General features: G+C 44.4%; 1 protein-coding gene across 4 annotated transcripts in view; it reads left to right on the forward strand.

Moving 5' to 3' along the window:
• The first annotated feature begins 6,391 nt into the window (after positions 1-6,391).
• The window catches only part of LOC125545780 (protein HASTY 1), a 30,586-nt gene continuing 23,207 nt past the window's right edge, over positions 6,392-13,770 (forward strand). For 3 of the 4 annotated variants that reach the window (XM_087513813.1, XM_087513815.1, XM_087513816.1), the window contains exons 1-15: positions 6,392-6,524; positions 6,665-6,766; positions 7,332-7,376; positions 7,462-7,542; positions 7,627-7,672; positions 7,751-7,821; positions 7,918-8,081; positions 8,161-8,232; positions 8,323-8,557; positions 8,731-8,793; positions 10,795-11,055; positions 11,224-11,337; positions 11,439-11,574; positions 11,658-11,827; positions 12,253-12,351. In XM_087513813.1, the coding sequence (XP_087369939.1) occupies positions 6,438-6,524; positions 6,665-6,766; positions 7,332-7,376; positions 7,462-7,542; positions 7,627-7,672; positions 7,751-7,821; positions 7,918-8,081; positions 8,161-8,232; positions 8,323-8,557; positions 8,731-8,793; positions 10,795-11,055; positions 11,224-11,337; positions 11,439-11,574; positions 11,658-11,827; positions 12,253-12,351 (1,746 nt within the window). In that variant the 5' untranslated portion in view covers positions 6,392-6,437. The remainder of the gene's footprint in view (positions 6,525-6,664; positions 6,767-7,331; positions 7,377-7,461; positions 7,543-7,626; positions 7,673-7,750; positions 7,822-7,917; positions 8,082-8,160; positions 8,233-8,322; positions 8,558-8,730; positions 8,794-10,794; positions 11,056-11,223; positions 11,338-11,438; positions 11,575-11,657; positions 11,828-12,252; positions 12,352-13,770) is intronic. The other variant, XM_087513814.1, reaches the window with a different exon arrangement.

Below are 13,770 nucleotides of genomic sequence, written 5' to 3' on the forward strand. Positions count from 1 at the left end.
AGTGATGATTTTGTGATTGAAATATATTTGTTACATGTCATGCAGGGAACTTATAAACCTCCTGAGTCGACCGTAGACCGAGTCTTGTTTCCAGTAACCCCCATACTTGCTATGTACTACCACTTGTCCTTGCCGCAGGTAGGGTATGGTTCAGTAAGTCGTCAACCCCTTTCAAGCACACACCATACAGAGAGGCCATGGTGGAAGATATCGGTTGTAGCCGGTAGGCATGCCACCTGGTCCGGGGGCATGGGTGTTTCCGGTTGGGACCGAGAGGGGAGGCCACCCCTTAGAGCGCGCGATATAAATTTGATCCCATGCTACGCGAGGTTGTAGCCTCCCCACTTAGAGTTTTGCTTAACAAGTGTCGTGGGTGATTCCAGACACCGGTGAGTTAAGCTGGTGTGTGCAAGTTAGGCGTGTTTTCAACTAAAAGACCGTAGACGGAATTAGTCCCGATGGACTAAAGGAATCCGTTACTCGTGGGTAAAGAGTACACCCTCTGCAGAGATTAAACCTATTCGAATAGCCGTGTCCATGGTTAAGGATTACAGTCTGGGATAGGTCAAGTGTTGGTCTTAGTGTCGGTCTTCAGAGGAGATATTGTTAAACCAAACTTGGATACCGACTGGTTACTTGTGAGAACCATGATTATTATTTTTATGATGGACTAACCCGTGGCATTATTGTATTATTGAGTATCCCTGGGACGGTTCTACCTCCTGGATATTCATTGTGATCATTTATTTTAAAGCCCTTTATGTGGTGTCGCTCAGACGCCCGACTGTGGCATTTCTTTTAAGCCCTTTATGTGGTGTCGCTTAGACGCCCGACTGTGGCATTTCTTTTTAAGCCCTTTATGTGGTGTCGCTTAGACGCCCGACTGTGGCATTTCTTTTAAGCCCTTTATGTGGTGTCGCGCAGACGCCCGACTGCGGCATTTTATTTCCCACTCCATTATTGCTTATTCATGTTGCATATAAATAACCTGCTTGCATGCATAAAAGATGTTTTATTTATGACTGACGATGTGATCATAAAATTTTTCCGTGCATGATTATCAATTATATTATACCTGTGTTCCTAATGTTTGCGAGTACATTCAAAGTACTCACTGGCTTGTCCCTGGCTATTGTCTTGGCCAGATTGCTTGCTTGGAGAGGAGCGTGGCGATGACAGCCTCGAGACTTAAGCAACGGTGATAGCAGCCTCGCAAAGATAGGAGTTAACCTGGTCAGCTGTTCCCGTGGGAAATGGAGTCCCATAAACACTGATGTCTCACAAACCGCTTCCGCCATCGACCACTAGAAAACCCAATTGTTGTACTCATAGGCCACAATGGTCTTGTACTACACATTTTGTACTTTTGCTTGGAATTTCTGTAACAAGTTGGTGCCTCATCAGCTAACAGTAATCCTGGGGCTGGTGAGCACAACGGCCATTTTCTGGAATTTTATGTCCGGAAAACCGGTCGTGACAGAGGGCAGCCACACCAATGTTCTGGTGCAGCCCTCCCCTTCTCCCAAGTACTTCTCCTCTCCCGTGGTGCTTGGCGAAGCCCTGCAGGATTGCCACGCTCCTCCACCACCGCCACGCCGTTGTGCTGCTGCTGGATGGAGTCTTCCTCAACCTCTCCCTCTCTCCTTGCTGGATTAAGGCGTGGGAGACATCGTCGGGCTGTACGTGTGTTGAACGCGGAGGTGCCGTCCGTTCGGCACTAGGATCTCCGGTGATTTGGATCACGACGAGTACGACTCCATCAACCCCGTTCTCTTGAACGCTTCCGCGCGCGATCTACAAGGGTATGTAGATCCACTCCTCCCTCGTTGCTAGATGACTCCATAGATAGATCTTGGTGACACGTAGGAAAATTTTGAATTTATGCTACGTTCCCCAACAGCTCGGCCCCGACCACCCACCGTAACCGGGAACACCTCGATATTTTCCTCACCCTCGCTTCTACCACGGTTTTTTCCGTCATCGATGGCCCAAAGAATGTCATGCAGCTGCGTCTCCGGTCCGCCCAGGACGAAAAGCCCATTTTCTGTCATATTTTTTGTCATAGAAGTAGGAGCCCACCACATCTATGATGATACCGGGTTTTGTCACAATTGTCGTCATAGAAGTGTCATAAGTATGACAGAAAAAAATTCGTTCGGCCCAAAATGTCATGGATGTGTCTTTTTTTATAGTGACAGCCCCAGACGGCGGGCCCTACTGTCCGTGAGAAGCCAGAGGGCGGCGAGCTCAGACCAGCCGGCACGAGGGGAGGTCGACTGTCAGCAGGCGGCCCTCTCCCTTCCTCAAAGTCCATGCGCCATTAATCAGAAGAGATGGGGAATGGCTATAGTGATCGCCCGCCAGGCGGCGGTACTGTAGCCACCCCCCGACAAAGCACACATCATCAGTGGCATTGCCATAGTACTAAGCAGCCGGCAGAACCCATCAACGGCGGGTGCGGCCTGTCGGCCAAGTACGAGACAGTCGGCGGGCCCCACCAAGCGGCGGTCCCCAGCGGCCGGCAGAGAAGCCGACGACCATAGACACTGACAGCCGGGTCCTACACCTGGCCAGATTACCTCTGTACCCTTGGGGGTAGGCCTATATAAACCCCCAGGGCACCCATGCAAACGGTTCGGACCTTAGTCCATCCATCCACACACATAGAGAGAGGAAGTTAGGGCTAGCTTTGCTCTTCTTCCCCCTCTAGAGAAAACAGCTCAAGGAGCAAGCTTGTAGCCACCTTTGTTGCTTAAGTGATCATGCGGAGACCCCGCAGAGCAGGAGTAGGGGTGTTATCTCCTAGGAGAGCCCCGAACCTGGGTAAGATTCGCCGGCGGGCATGTTTGCGCCTTATCCCATTTCCTAGCACCGGCGACGTATCATTAGCCCCCTCCATGATAAGCCATCCTTTGGCATATGTCGCACGACACCCCCGACATCAATATTGAACCGTGGGTGTTGTATGAAAACTTTCCTCGCCTCGTGACCATAGAGGTGGTTTGAGAGGTAATCATCAGTGAACCCTAAAAATAAGGATGTGCATAAATATCTTCTCTATATTGGAAATGAGGCAAAGGAATAAAAAAAGGCAAGGTATAATAGTTAGTACCATCTTGTAAACCTTAGTGCTTCCCATTGTTTCCTTGCAACACATATAAGGTAGTTAGTCATCAGGTTAAGTAAGGGTTCTCATGCTATCAGTAAAATATGTTGATGAAAAATAAGCACATTGCAGATTCATCAGATTAATTCAAGCCACATGGAAAACCCATTTATCCAAACCAAGCATGATTATGAACTAGGAAATATAGCACTTGTGTATGTTTCTCATGTATTAAGTGCAACCAAATTCGATTTATTCCTCACATGGTATACAATAAGAGAATGCAGCCACATCAATTGAACATCGCATTGCAAAATTGAACCAAACAGTTAACTAAACACCACAACAAATGAACCAAACGTTAACTGAGCACCACATTGCACAATATAACATACTCCTAATAGAAGATCAGACAATTAACCAAACCAAGCATGCTTAACAACTTGGATATATAGCAATTGTATTTGTTTCTCATGTATTTAATATAGCCAAATTTGATTTATTTCTCACATGGTATACAATAAGAGAATGCAGCCACAACAATTGAACATCACATTGCAGAGTTGAACCAAGCAGTTAACTAAACACCACAACAAGTGAATCAAGCCACAACAAATGAACCAAGCAGTTAACTAAACACCAATTGAACAATATAACATACTCCTAATAGAAGATCAGACAGTTAACCAAACCAAGCATGCTTAACAACTTGGAAATATTGCACCTTGAAGAATTGAACATCACATTTGCAGAATTGAACCAAGCAGTTAATTGAACACCACATTGCAAGACATATAGAACATATACACTATAGCAGAAGATTGCATGGTGAAAGTAGATAGCACAATTCACTAGAATTTGTTAAGAAAAGGCAGTAGCTAGCAAACCGAACATGGGTCCTTATAGTGAGCTAATAAGACAAGCTACTCCTCATTGTCGGAGATACCGATGACGATTGGCTCCTTGGACATGGAAGAGGGCGAGGCCTCCACATCGTGGGTGCCCTCATTTAGTGGTGAGTTGCTTGAGCCGCTCCGGGCACCAACCTGTTGGCTCTCGTGATGAGGTAAGCACGTGCATGCTGAGAAAACACCCCGTAGTCTTCGTCGAAGGCACCAACGATGGCCTCGAGAAAATGCTACGAACTGTCGTTTAAAGCAGCCAACCGCGTCGCGACATCGGCGCATGAGGCGTCAACGGTGGCCTCGACGACGAGGTGCTCCTCCAAGATCGGGGGGTCGGCACGAATGGCAGCCATCACAACCTCATCCGTGTGTGCAGCCGTGATTTGCTTCTCCGCTGCCAAATGCTCCTTGAGGTCCTGGCTATACTGCGTGCACCATGGCTTAGGCCGGCGCTTATTTGGTGGAGGGGTCGGTTATTTGGGTGAAAGGTGTCGCGCTTGCACTGGCGGTCGGGGCATGTGGGATGTGAAAGGATGAGGAGGATGTGGGTCGGGTGTGGATTACCTGCCTAGATAGGCGAGGCCGAGCAACGTGAAGGAGGGTCGCCGGCGAGGAGGCGGCGGCGCTGCAAGCAAGGAGTGAAGGTTTCAACTTGGAAAGGGAGGCGGAAAGGGGGGAATGTGGCTTTTGGTAAGGAGGAGGGGCGGGGAGGTAGATATTTCCGCGGAAGCCGAAAATTTGGAATCGCTTCAGCCAAAAAACTGGCGCGCAAAGTGTCATCAGACACGGTCCCTTATTCAGACATGGTCCGAAGATATTTTATGCTACATCTCACACGGTTGGTTATAATAAACTATGTGAGATCTACTTAATTTTTTGTCTTGATTTGAATTACATAATGGGGTCACAGCAGCCATGGACGGTGTTTGAATTGCTAGACCTTTTATCTGCAGTGATTATAAAAGAATTAACGATTAGCGGCCCAACGGTCGAACAACGACACCACCCAACGCGGCCCCACTTGTCAGGTCGAACGGACGACACAGTCCAGCGTGGCCCCACTAGTCAGAGTTAACGGTCAAGCCTTTGACCCGACGACAACGTCCGTTATGCCCAGTTATAAGGGTTTCTGACAAGGGAGTAGGAAAAATTGAACAAAAGTTAAGAACGCAGGAATGAATAAATAGAACTAAGGAACCAGAGGCACAGATGTAAAAATCCCTTTGTATAATGCCATGCGACGAAATCCTCAAATCCTTGAACGTTGTGAGGGATTTGGAGTATCCTCTGCACATCCACCGGTGAAAGAACACCTCTTAATAGAACTTCATCCCAGTGTCCAGTGTGAGGGTCAATCAAGTCTGCCACATTTGTCAACATGATTGCACCCCTGGGTGTGATGACTTTTCGCGAAGCACTGCTAGGAATCCACGGATCTTGCCAAATATTGATTTATGTACCTGTTCCAACTCGTCAAATGCAACTCCTCTTAAAAGTTTGAATCCCTGCCACAATGCTTTGCCAAGTACGAAGACCCCCTTTTTGGGCCAGCCCTTAGGATATTGTCATCGGGACAATATTTCGCTCTCGATACTTGTGTACACAAAGAGTCCGGGTTTTGAATTAGCCATCAACACTGTTTTACTAACATAGCAAGATTAAAAATTGTGAAGGTATCTGAATCCCAATCACCCTCTCTTCTTCGGAACACACAATTTTCACCAAACGAACCAATGCATTATCTTCTTTTTCTTGCTGTCATCCCATCAAAACCCAGCAATTTCGTCAGTAATTAACTTGCAAATTCCTTTTAGCAATTGAAAGACATATAATGGAATTGCTTGGACAACTAATTTAATCAACACTTCTTTTCCTTGCATTGAAAGCGTTTTTTCTTTTCACCCTTTTAATCGCTGGCAGACTCTATAACAAGGTGAGTATTAGTATGTACTTCCTTCATCTCTAAATTCTTGTCTTAAATTTGTTTACATATGAATGTATCTAATACTAAAAATATGACTTGATACATTTGTATTTAAATAAATTTAAAACAAGAATTTTGAGACAGAAGAAATACTTTACAAATGAAGAGCTGCAGAGTTGCTTCAAGTGGACCAGCCAATCCCGAAAAAAAATTATATGAGACCAGGTCTCACGGTTAGTAGGTGAGACCCGTCTTGATAAATGACACGTAACATTCACAAATTATAAAACATCCATCGCCAATGTTTTATAATTTATGAATGCCACGTGTTATCCATCAGATGAGTCTAGCGTGAGACATGGTCTCGTATACTTCTTTTCCGCCAACCCTAGTCCACCGCAAGCGACGGAGTTAATGCCCCCCGAACCCCCCCTCCCCCCCCCCCCCCCCCCCCCATCCCGTGTGCTTCTAGAAGCATCTTCTGCGGGCCGGGAGCTCCTCTATGAAGGCGTCGGCGGAGAAGGAATTCTCCGGCGACGACGTCGATTTCGACCCCAGCGTGTCCGCGGCCTCTGCAATGCGCGAGCTTGTTAGTCTCCCCCCCTCCCCCTTCCCCCCGAAATTCTCCCCCCACCCCTCCCCCCGAAATTCTCCGGATCACACTTCTAGATTTCGTGTTTTTCTACCGATTGATCTGGGGATTTTGTGTAATTATATGCTGTATTATAGGGGGAAGAATTGTACGAGGATTTGTTTGCGAAGGCATCGCTTCAGCTGCTTGGGAAGGGTCTTCCGCCTCAACTCCGGCACCACGGCTTCAAAATGATGCGGGTTATTCCTCGTTTTCAATTAGCTCGAGTCAGAGGCTGTTCTTGCGTTTTCTTATGCTTTCCCAGTTAGATAGCACTGAATAGAGTCGCAATTCGTATATCCTATTGTCTCCGACCGGGAAGACATCTGTTATCACCCAGCTTTAATCTTTTTTTTAATCGAGACAACAGAGACAACAACATCCAGCAAGACTAGCATTACTAAATATACGTTCCCATTTGTAACAACTCCAGTACCTCTTACAGAAACTTCTTACAAAAATGAACGTAGGTAGTAGTATGTTTGATTCTTTTTCTCTCACACAGGGAGCTGGGCCCAGAGACAGTTAGTAGACGAAGATACAGTTTGTAATAATGCCACTTACTTATTCACTGTGTATGCAATTCTTGTACACGGTCTAGCTTACTTTGGTCACTACTTCATCATGATGCTAGTATGGCTGTTGTGGGATTTGCCTGTAAAATATGTGTCATTTATGGGATTGATTGTTAGATAGGAGTAGTGCATAAGTTGTTACTCTGATCGTACGACTCATCTATAACTCGTGGCATTTTGATATTGGCAGCATCTATTCAGTTCAAGGAGTGCTACAGCTGCTTTAGTGGCAAAGGTTCTTCCTTTTTTGTCCGTTTTTGTTATTTGTTTTATTTGTTTCTGTGCCTGTTTTGTGTTCAAATCTCAATGTTATTTCGCAGGCAATTTGGAGTGGTGGAATTTCTCTATTGAATGATTTGCTTTCTCCCGTTACTTATCTATCTAAACCAGGTCCTGACGATGTGAGTTCATCAACATATAAACTTCCAGTTCCTTTCCTTCCCAGCATTCAAGTTATTGTTAATAAGTGTCGCTCTAACTGTTAGGCTGAGTTGGCCGCCTTCACGTTAAAGTGGATTTCAGATTTCAGAGGTAATGATGTTTTCCTTGGTTAATTTCTTTGCAACCATTTCAATTACTAAGGTAAACGAATGTTACTCTCCTTGTTAGGTGGCCTATGTGAAGCAGATTTACCTGATCTAGATGAGTTTCTCACAAATGTCATGCTTTTCCTTTCGTCAGTAAGTTATTTTTCTTACTATGTATTCAACGTTGATAGTTTATCTGGTAAGATATGGCTTCTTAATGTGAATTCTTCTTTGGATATCCCGTTGTAGTTGCTCGAGAAACATTTTGAATCAATTATTGCTGAACGCCCTGACGAGCTCATGGTATCAACTGAAAAGGATGTCTTGACGGTAACATCTTGCTTGCTTGCTGCAAATGCGTATGCGGAGTGGGTTCCAGTGGTTCACCTTGTCAAACATGGTTTAGTTAAAAGGTTTGTTTTCAGAAATTTGAATTTGTTTGTTGGTGTTATCTTTATTTTGATGATGACCATATGATCCTTAATTTTGCAGATGCGAGTCCTTACTTCATCTCAGTAAATTCCAGACATATGCTTTGAAGTTCTTCAAAATTCTGTGCCAAAGGTGTGTATAATATTGGTTTCTCCTTTCTCCTAAGCCAACAACTTCCCCCCCTTCCTTCTGTATTGATTGTGGCTGTGAATGTTTTCTCAGAAGAAGGCCTATTACTGCCGCACAGGATTATGACGATGCAATGGGCCATGTCTTTGAGATCTTGATGAGCATTTCACAAGATTCTTTGACCAAAGATAGAGCATGCTCTGATTTTAGTAGTGAAAGGGAGCTCGACGTTGCCGAGGGTATCTGCGACTGTTTGGTTACTCTGGTTTCATCCAACATGCAATGTATTGTTTCAGATACCATTAAGACCTCCTGTTTCCTTCGACAGGTCAGTGCTCATCTGATAGTATTGTTTGCCTTTCATGGTATCAGTGCTCTTCAAATAGTATTCTTTGCTTATTTTGGTATCTTGTTAAATACTTTAATGCATATTGGTTGGTAATTTGCCCCCTTTTTGAGTTCTAAGTGGCCCTGATGTCTACCTTATGTTCGTGCTTGTAGATGCTGGAATATTACCAACATTACAAGATTGCACTTCATTTTCAGTGCTTACCGTTTTGGCTGGTATATCTCACACAGCTTTACTAAACTATTCTTTCTGTTTGGCAATATTTCTCTACGGCACGCGCCATGCACGTCTTGTGAAATGTCATATCTTGGGAGGGACATATGTCAATTTCATTAACTTATTTTCTTCAAGTAATATCCATACACACACATAGACAATGCACGATAACAAATTCTGTTAATCTCGCAATCTTTCTAGTGAAAGGTATGTACACATGGGTGTGTGTAACGTAAGTATCGTCGTGTAAACTAGATGAGTGGATTAATGCAACTCATTAATTAATTAATGATCAACTCTAAAAACTTCCAAAAAAATTGTAGCGGTGCATTATTTGTTTCAAGTAAATGCAAGAGAGCTTGCGTTTCATTGCATTGAAAAGAGAGAGTTTGGGCTACAATCCTCCTAGGAGGCAGTTACATAGTTTGAAAACGATTTAGGGGACATCCCAGGTTTGGGGGGTGATGGCTCTAAGCCCTAATGCACCAGCTCCGGTCCAGAGGGCAGCCTCATCCTTGATCTTCGTGAGCAGGCTGGTCACAGATGGGCGTCCTCGGTTGAAAATGCAATCGTTGCGGTGCTTCCATGTCATCCGGGGGACGAGCAGGGTCATGGTGGCAAGGCCCTTGCGCATGGGCTTGGGGGCGAGCTGTCTTGCCGATTGCCACCAGTCATTGAGTGAGTCCTCATGGTCGGGCGGGGTGCAGGGGATCCTCAGCCAGTGCAGCACTTCGTGCCAAATCTGCCGGGTGAAGGGGCATGCGAGGAGTAGGTGGTGCATGGTCTCGGGGGCCTGATCGCAGAGGGTGCAGCGCGCGGGGTGCTGCTGGCCTCGGCGGGCAAGCCGGTCCGCAGTTCAGCACCGAACTAGTGGAAGAATCTGACGCTCGGCGGCGCCCAGCTCTTCCAGGTAAGCTTCCATACGTCGCAGGTGATAGAGCCGTTGAAAGTGTCGATGTAGGCCGATTTGGTGGAGTAGACACCGCTTGCGCTCCATTTCCAGGTTAGGCAGTCTGGCTCGGTAGAGAGGGTCGTGCGGTCGTACCAAAGAAAAGGGATACCCCCTCCAATATTTTTCTTGATAAAATTTACAAGTTCTAGACCGAGCAATGGGGAGAGTATTAAGTCAATTATTTATCATCATAAATCAGACGATTATGCGAACAATGATTTGATCGATTCTTGTACACAAAAATTGTTGGTAAAAACAAAGGGAAAACCATGTCACAACATTTGTAAAACGGAACTATAAGTGAAGGTGAAGATATTTAGTTACAACATATATCATATTCATACTATTATTATAGTACTTGCAGTTCTCTAATTTGGTAAAATAAAATTTGCGCCTTTCCAGAGGCTGTACCGCTGCATGCCATATCTCTCTGTCTCCTTTTTGCTACTTGCTAGTACCACCAACGTGAGCATGCCAGAATTTTCTAATCTCTCTCACTCCCTCTCTGTTTTCTTGCTAGTAGTTGCTAGTACTACTCGTGTGAGCATGCCAGAACTTTCTAGACAGAGATGGGAGAATCACGCGTGTGTACAAGCATGTTCAGAGAGGGGCATGCTGCAGCACATTGCCGGGGCCACCGCGAATTCCTGCACCATGGACTGTTTGATTAGTCTATCCAACGGTGTAGTTGTAGCCACGTTGTGCTTCAGCTAAAGATGTTAATTGTGAGCCATCTGATAAGAAAGATCCAGCAGTCCATATGACTTGATATCCATAGTACAGATTTACGGGAAGTGTTGTCTGACAACGTTTGTCCAATGAGCAAATCATTAGTGCAGCTATCACACTAGTTGCGGATTATGCCCCTGCTTTAGTGTTGTTAAAGATGTTGTAGTGATAGTTTGTAAGTTAGTAGAGTATGCTTAATCCAACACCACTGAAATTTCTTGTGCACCCTAGGTCTATACATATGGTATGCTTGGAAAAATAATTTGAAATAGAGGGAGTAGATGCAACATTATCCTTATGAAATTTATTCCTCATGCAGATGGTGCTAACTAAGGGACCTAAAGAATTTTTTTTAGCCTCTGACCCTGCGGATGTTGCTTTTGCATCTGGGACCAATTCAGCAGAAAAGGGCAATATTGGAACAATTTTATTTTTTAGCGATGGTATATGCAGTGTGATTCTGGACGTTTCATTTAAAAGAATGCTCAAGACACCTGGAACCATATTGCCATGCTCGTTAGAGTTATGGAGCGATGAGCTTCATGGAAAGAATGGCTTCATACAGTACCGCTCCAGACTGGTGCGTTTCTTGTTACATCTCATAGCCCTCCTCCAGTTAGTAATCTGTTGCCTACCACTTCATGTTTACTATCTGTTGAAGCTTTCTCAAGTCTTATCATAAGAGTTGCTTATGGTGGTTCTTATGTTTGCTGTCTGCTGAATGTAACGATTTGATTCCTCCACTCAGTTGGATCTCATAAAATATATTGCTTATCGAAGACCAATCCTTGCCGCCAGCAGAGTTGCACAGAGAATTAATAGCGTCACTGGAGATGCAATCACTGTATCAAACCCCCCCAAGGTTGGACCCTTAATTATTCAGCCAGAGCTTAATTATTTGTCGTGTTTTCTTATAAATTTATTTGTGCTGGTGAAATTGTGCTGACTGCATGAGTATTTTAGGATTTGGCTGCATTTGAAAGTGCACAGCTAGTGCTTAACACGGTTGTCAATGCTATTTTTGATGATTCGGTTGAGAATGGAGAGATTATTCTGGACACACAATTTTCATTGCACAGGATACATGACATATTTGGAGGTCTGCAGATTATTCACCTTTTCTTCTTTTGTGGTAAACGTAGTTCTGTTTTATCATTAACTCACCCTGTGATTGTAAATCAGGTCTACTTACTCAGCTTCTGTCTTTGAAGTGGACGGAACCAAGACTGGCCGTTATCCTTGGACACTACTTGAGTGCGTTTTGCCCTTACCTGAGGCGTCATCCACCTGTAGTTCCCGCAGTTGTGAATAAACTTTTTGAACTATTGTCATCAATCACTGCCAGCTGTCATGTAAGCTCAACACTTTCCTTCCGTCGTGAGGGAAACACAATTATAACCTGTTTAGACTGGTTAATCGAACTTTGTTGGCAGTTTAGACCGTAGTCTACTATTAATCTTATACTCCATGTCCATGAACCTGAAATCACTCTCCCTGATTTTAGTTTGCTGTTCTTTTTTGAAGTAGGGTATTTGCTTCTGGATATTTATTCTACCTGTTTGAGATGTTACCTTGAAAATTTCACAATAATTGAATTTTTAACCATGATTGGATGTGTTCTTAGTGGTCAGAGATTTGTGCAACTAACATGCAAGGAGACGGGCATAAATAACTATACCATGTCCTTAACTAGGCTTCAAATCCTGTTTTATAGTGTCCGAGTTCTCTATGAGTTGGCTAACTTACTTTCTTGTTGCTTATTAACATTGTTGTCTAGGATCTTTCAATAGCCCAGAGTGCCCAATCGCAAATATGCTCATGTATCATTCACGTATGCAAAGCTGTTAATAGCACTGCTCTTCCTTCAGATATGAAGGTTAGTTGACCTTGTATTCAGATATAAGCAGACTCGTTTCTGTTATATTTAGCCACATGTGGAGTACCTTGCCAGTTTGATTAGGAAAGTTCTTTATCACTGTTATGCTGTATAGTGTTTACAAGCTAGAGATCGCATACCATATTATCATGTGTTTCTCATTACTCATTAGTACATTTTAAACCACTTTGCATGGTAATTACATGTATACGATATACTTACCTTTTGTTGCATGGTATATGCAACGAGTTCCCTAATTTGCTCTATAAGGGGGTGTTGAAGTAGGGGAGAGAGGTGTGGCGGCTGGGATAGAGAGCTGACCTGTGTTGTTGTATTCTTTTGGGTTAGGGTTTCCTGTACAGGAGGGCAGCCCACATATAGGCTGCTGGGTACATGGGCCAGATGGGCCTTAAGCACACACACACACACACAGAACATAGAGAAGACACAGCCCAACACTCCCTCCCATGAGGTATGATAGATATCTATCATACCCATCTTCTCACAACCAAGGTTGCTCGCCCTTGTTCCCAAGCCTTTTGTTAGACAATCGGCGACTTGTTTTCCAGAGCTCACATGAGTTATCTTGATGATTCTTGCATCCAATTTCTCTTTGATAAAGAATCTGTCTATCTCCACATGTTTTGTTCTGTCATGCTGCACTGGATTATTAGCAATGCTGATGGCAGATTTGTTGACACACGAGCATGATAGATATCTTGTCTGAGCGCCTTTAGCTCGAGCAACCCACAACATCTCACTCAGCCCTTGAGGCATTTGCCATCAGCATCCCACACATGATTCAAAGGATCTTGTCTGAGCGCTTTAGCTCGAGCAACCCACACATGATTCAAAGGATCTTGTCTGAGCGCCTTTAGCTCGAGCAACCCACAACATCTCACTCAGCCCTTGAGGCATTGCCCTATACTTAGCTTCTGCAGTTGTTTTTGGTTCTACCGGTTCTTTTTTGCTTCTTCATGACACCAAATTTCCACCAACAAACACACAATAGCCTGAGGTTGATCGTCTATCATCAAGACAGCTAACCCAATCAGCATCACTATAACCATCAATATTCAAATGGCCATTACTCTTGAACCAGAGTCCCATACCAGGGCTGCCCTTTAGATACCTCAGGATTCTATAGACTGCATCAAGGTGTCCATTTCTGGGGTCATGAATATATCTACTTACTGCACTTACCGCATATGTAATATCTGGTCAAGCGTGACATAAGTACAGAAGTCTGCCAACCAATTGTTGACATTTTCTTTGTTACCGGTTCACCAAGCTGTGTTGTCAATTTGTGATTTTGTTCAATGGGAGTTGGAGCTGCTCTACATCCAAGCATTCCCATATGACTCTAAGGTAATACTTCCTCTGAGATAGGGCTATTCCCCCTTTGATCTGGCAACTTCG

Source organism: Triticum urartu, chromosome 3A (assembly GCF_056163025.1).
Source record: "Triticum urartu cultivar PI428250 chromosome 3A, HENAU_Tu73, whole genome shotgun sequence".
NCBI lineage: Eukaryota > Viridiplantae > Streptophyta > Magnoliopsida > Poales > Poaceae > Triticum > Triticum urartu.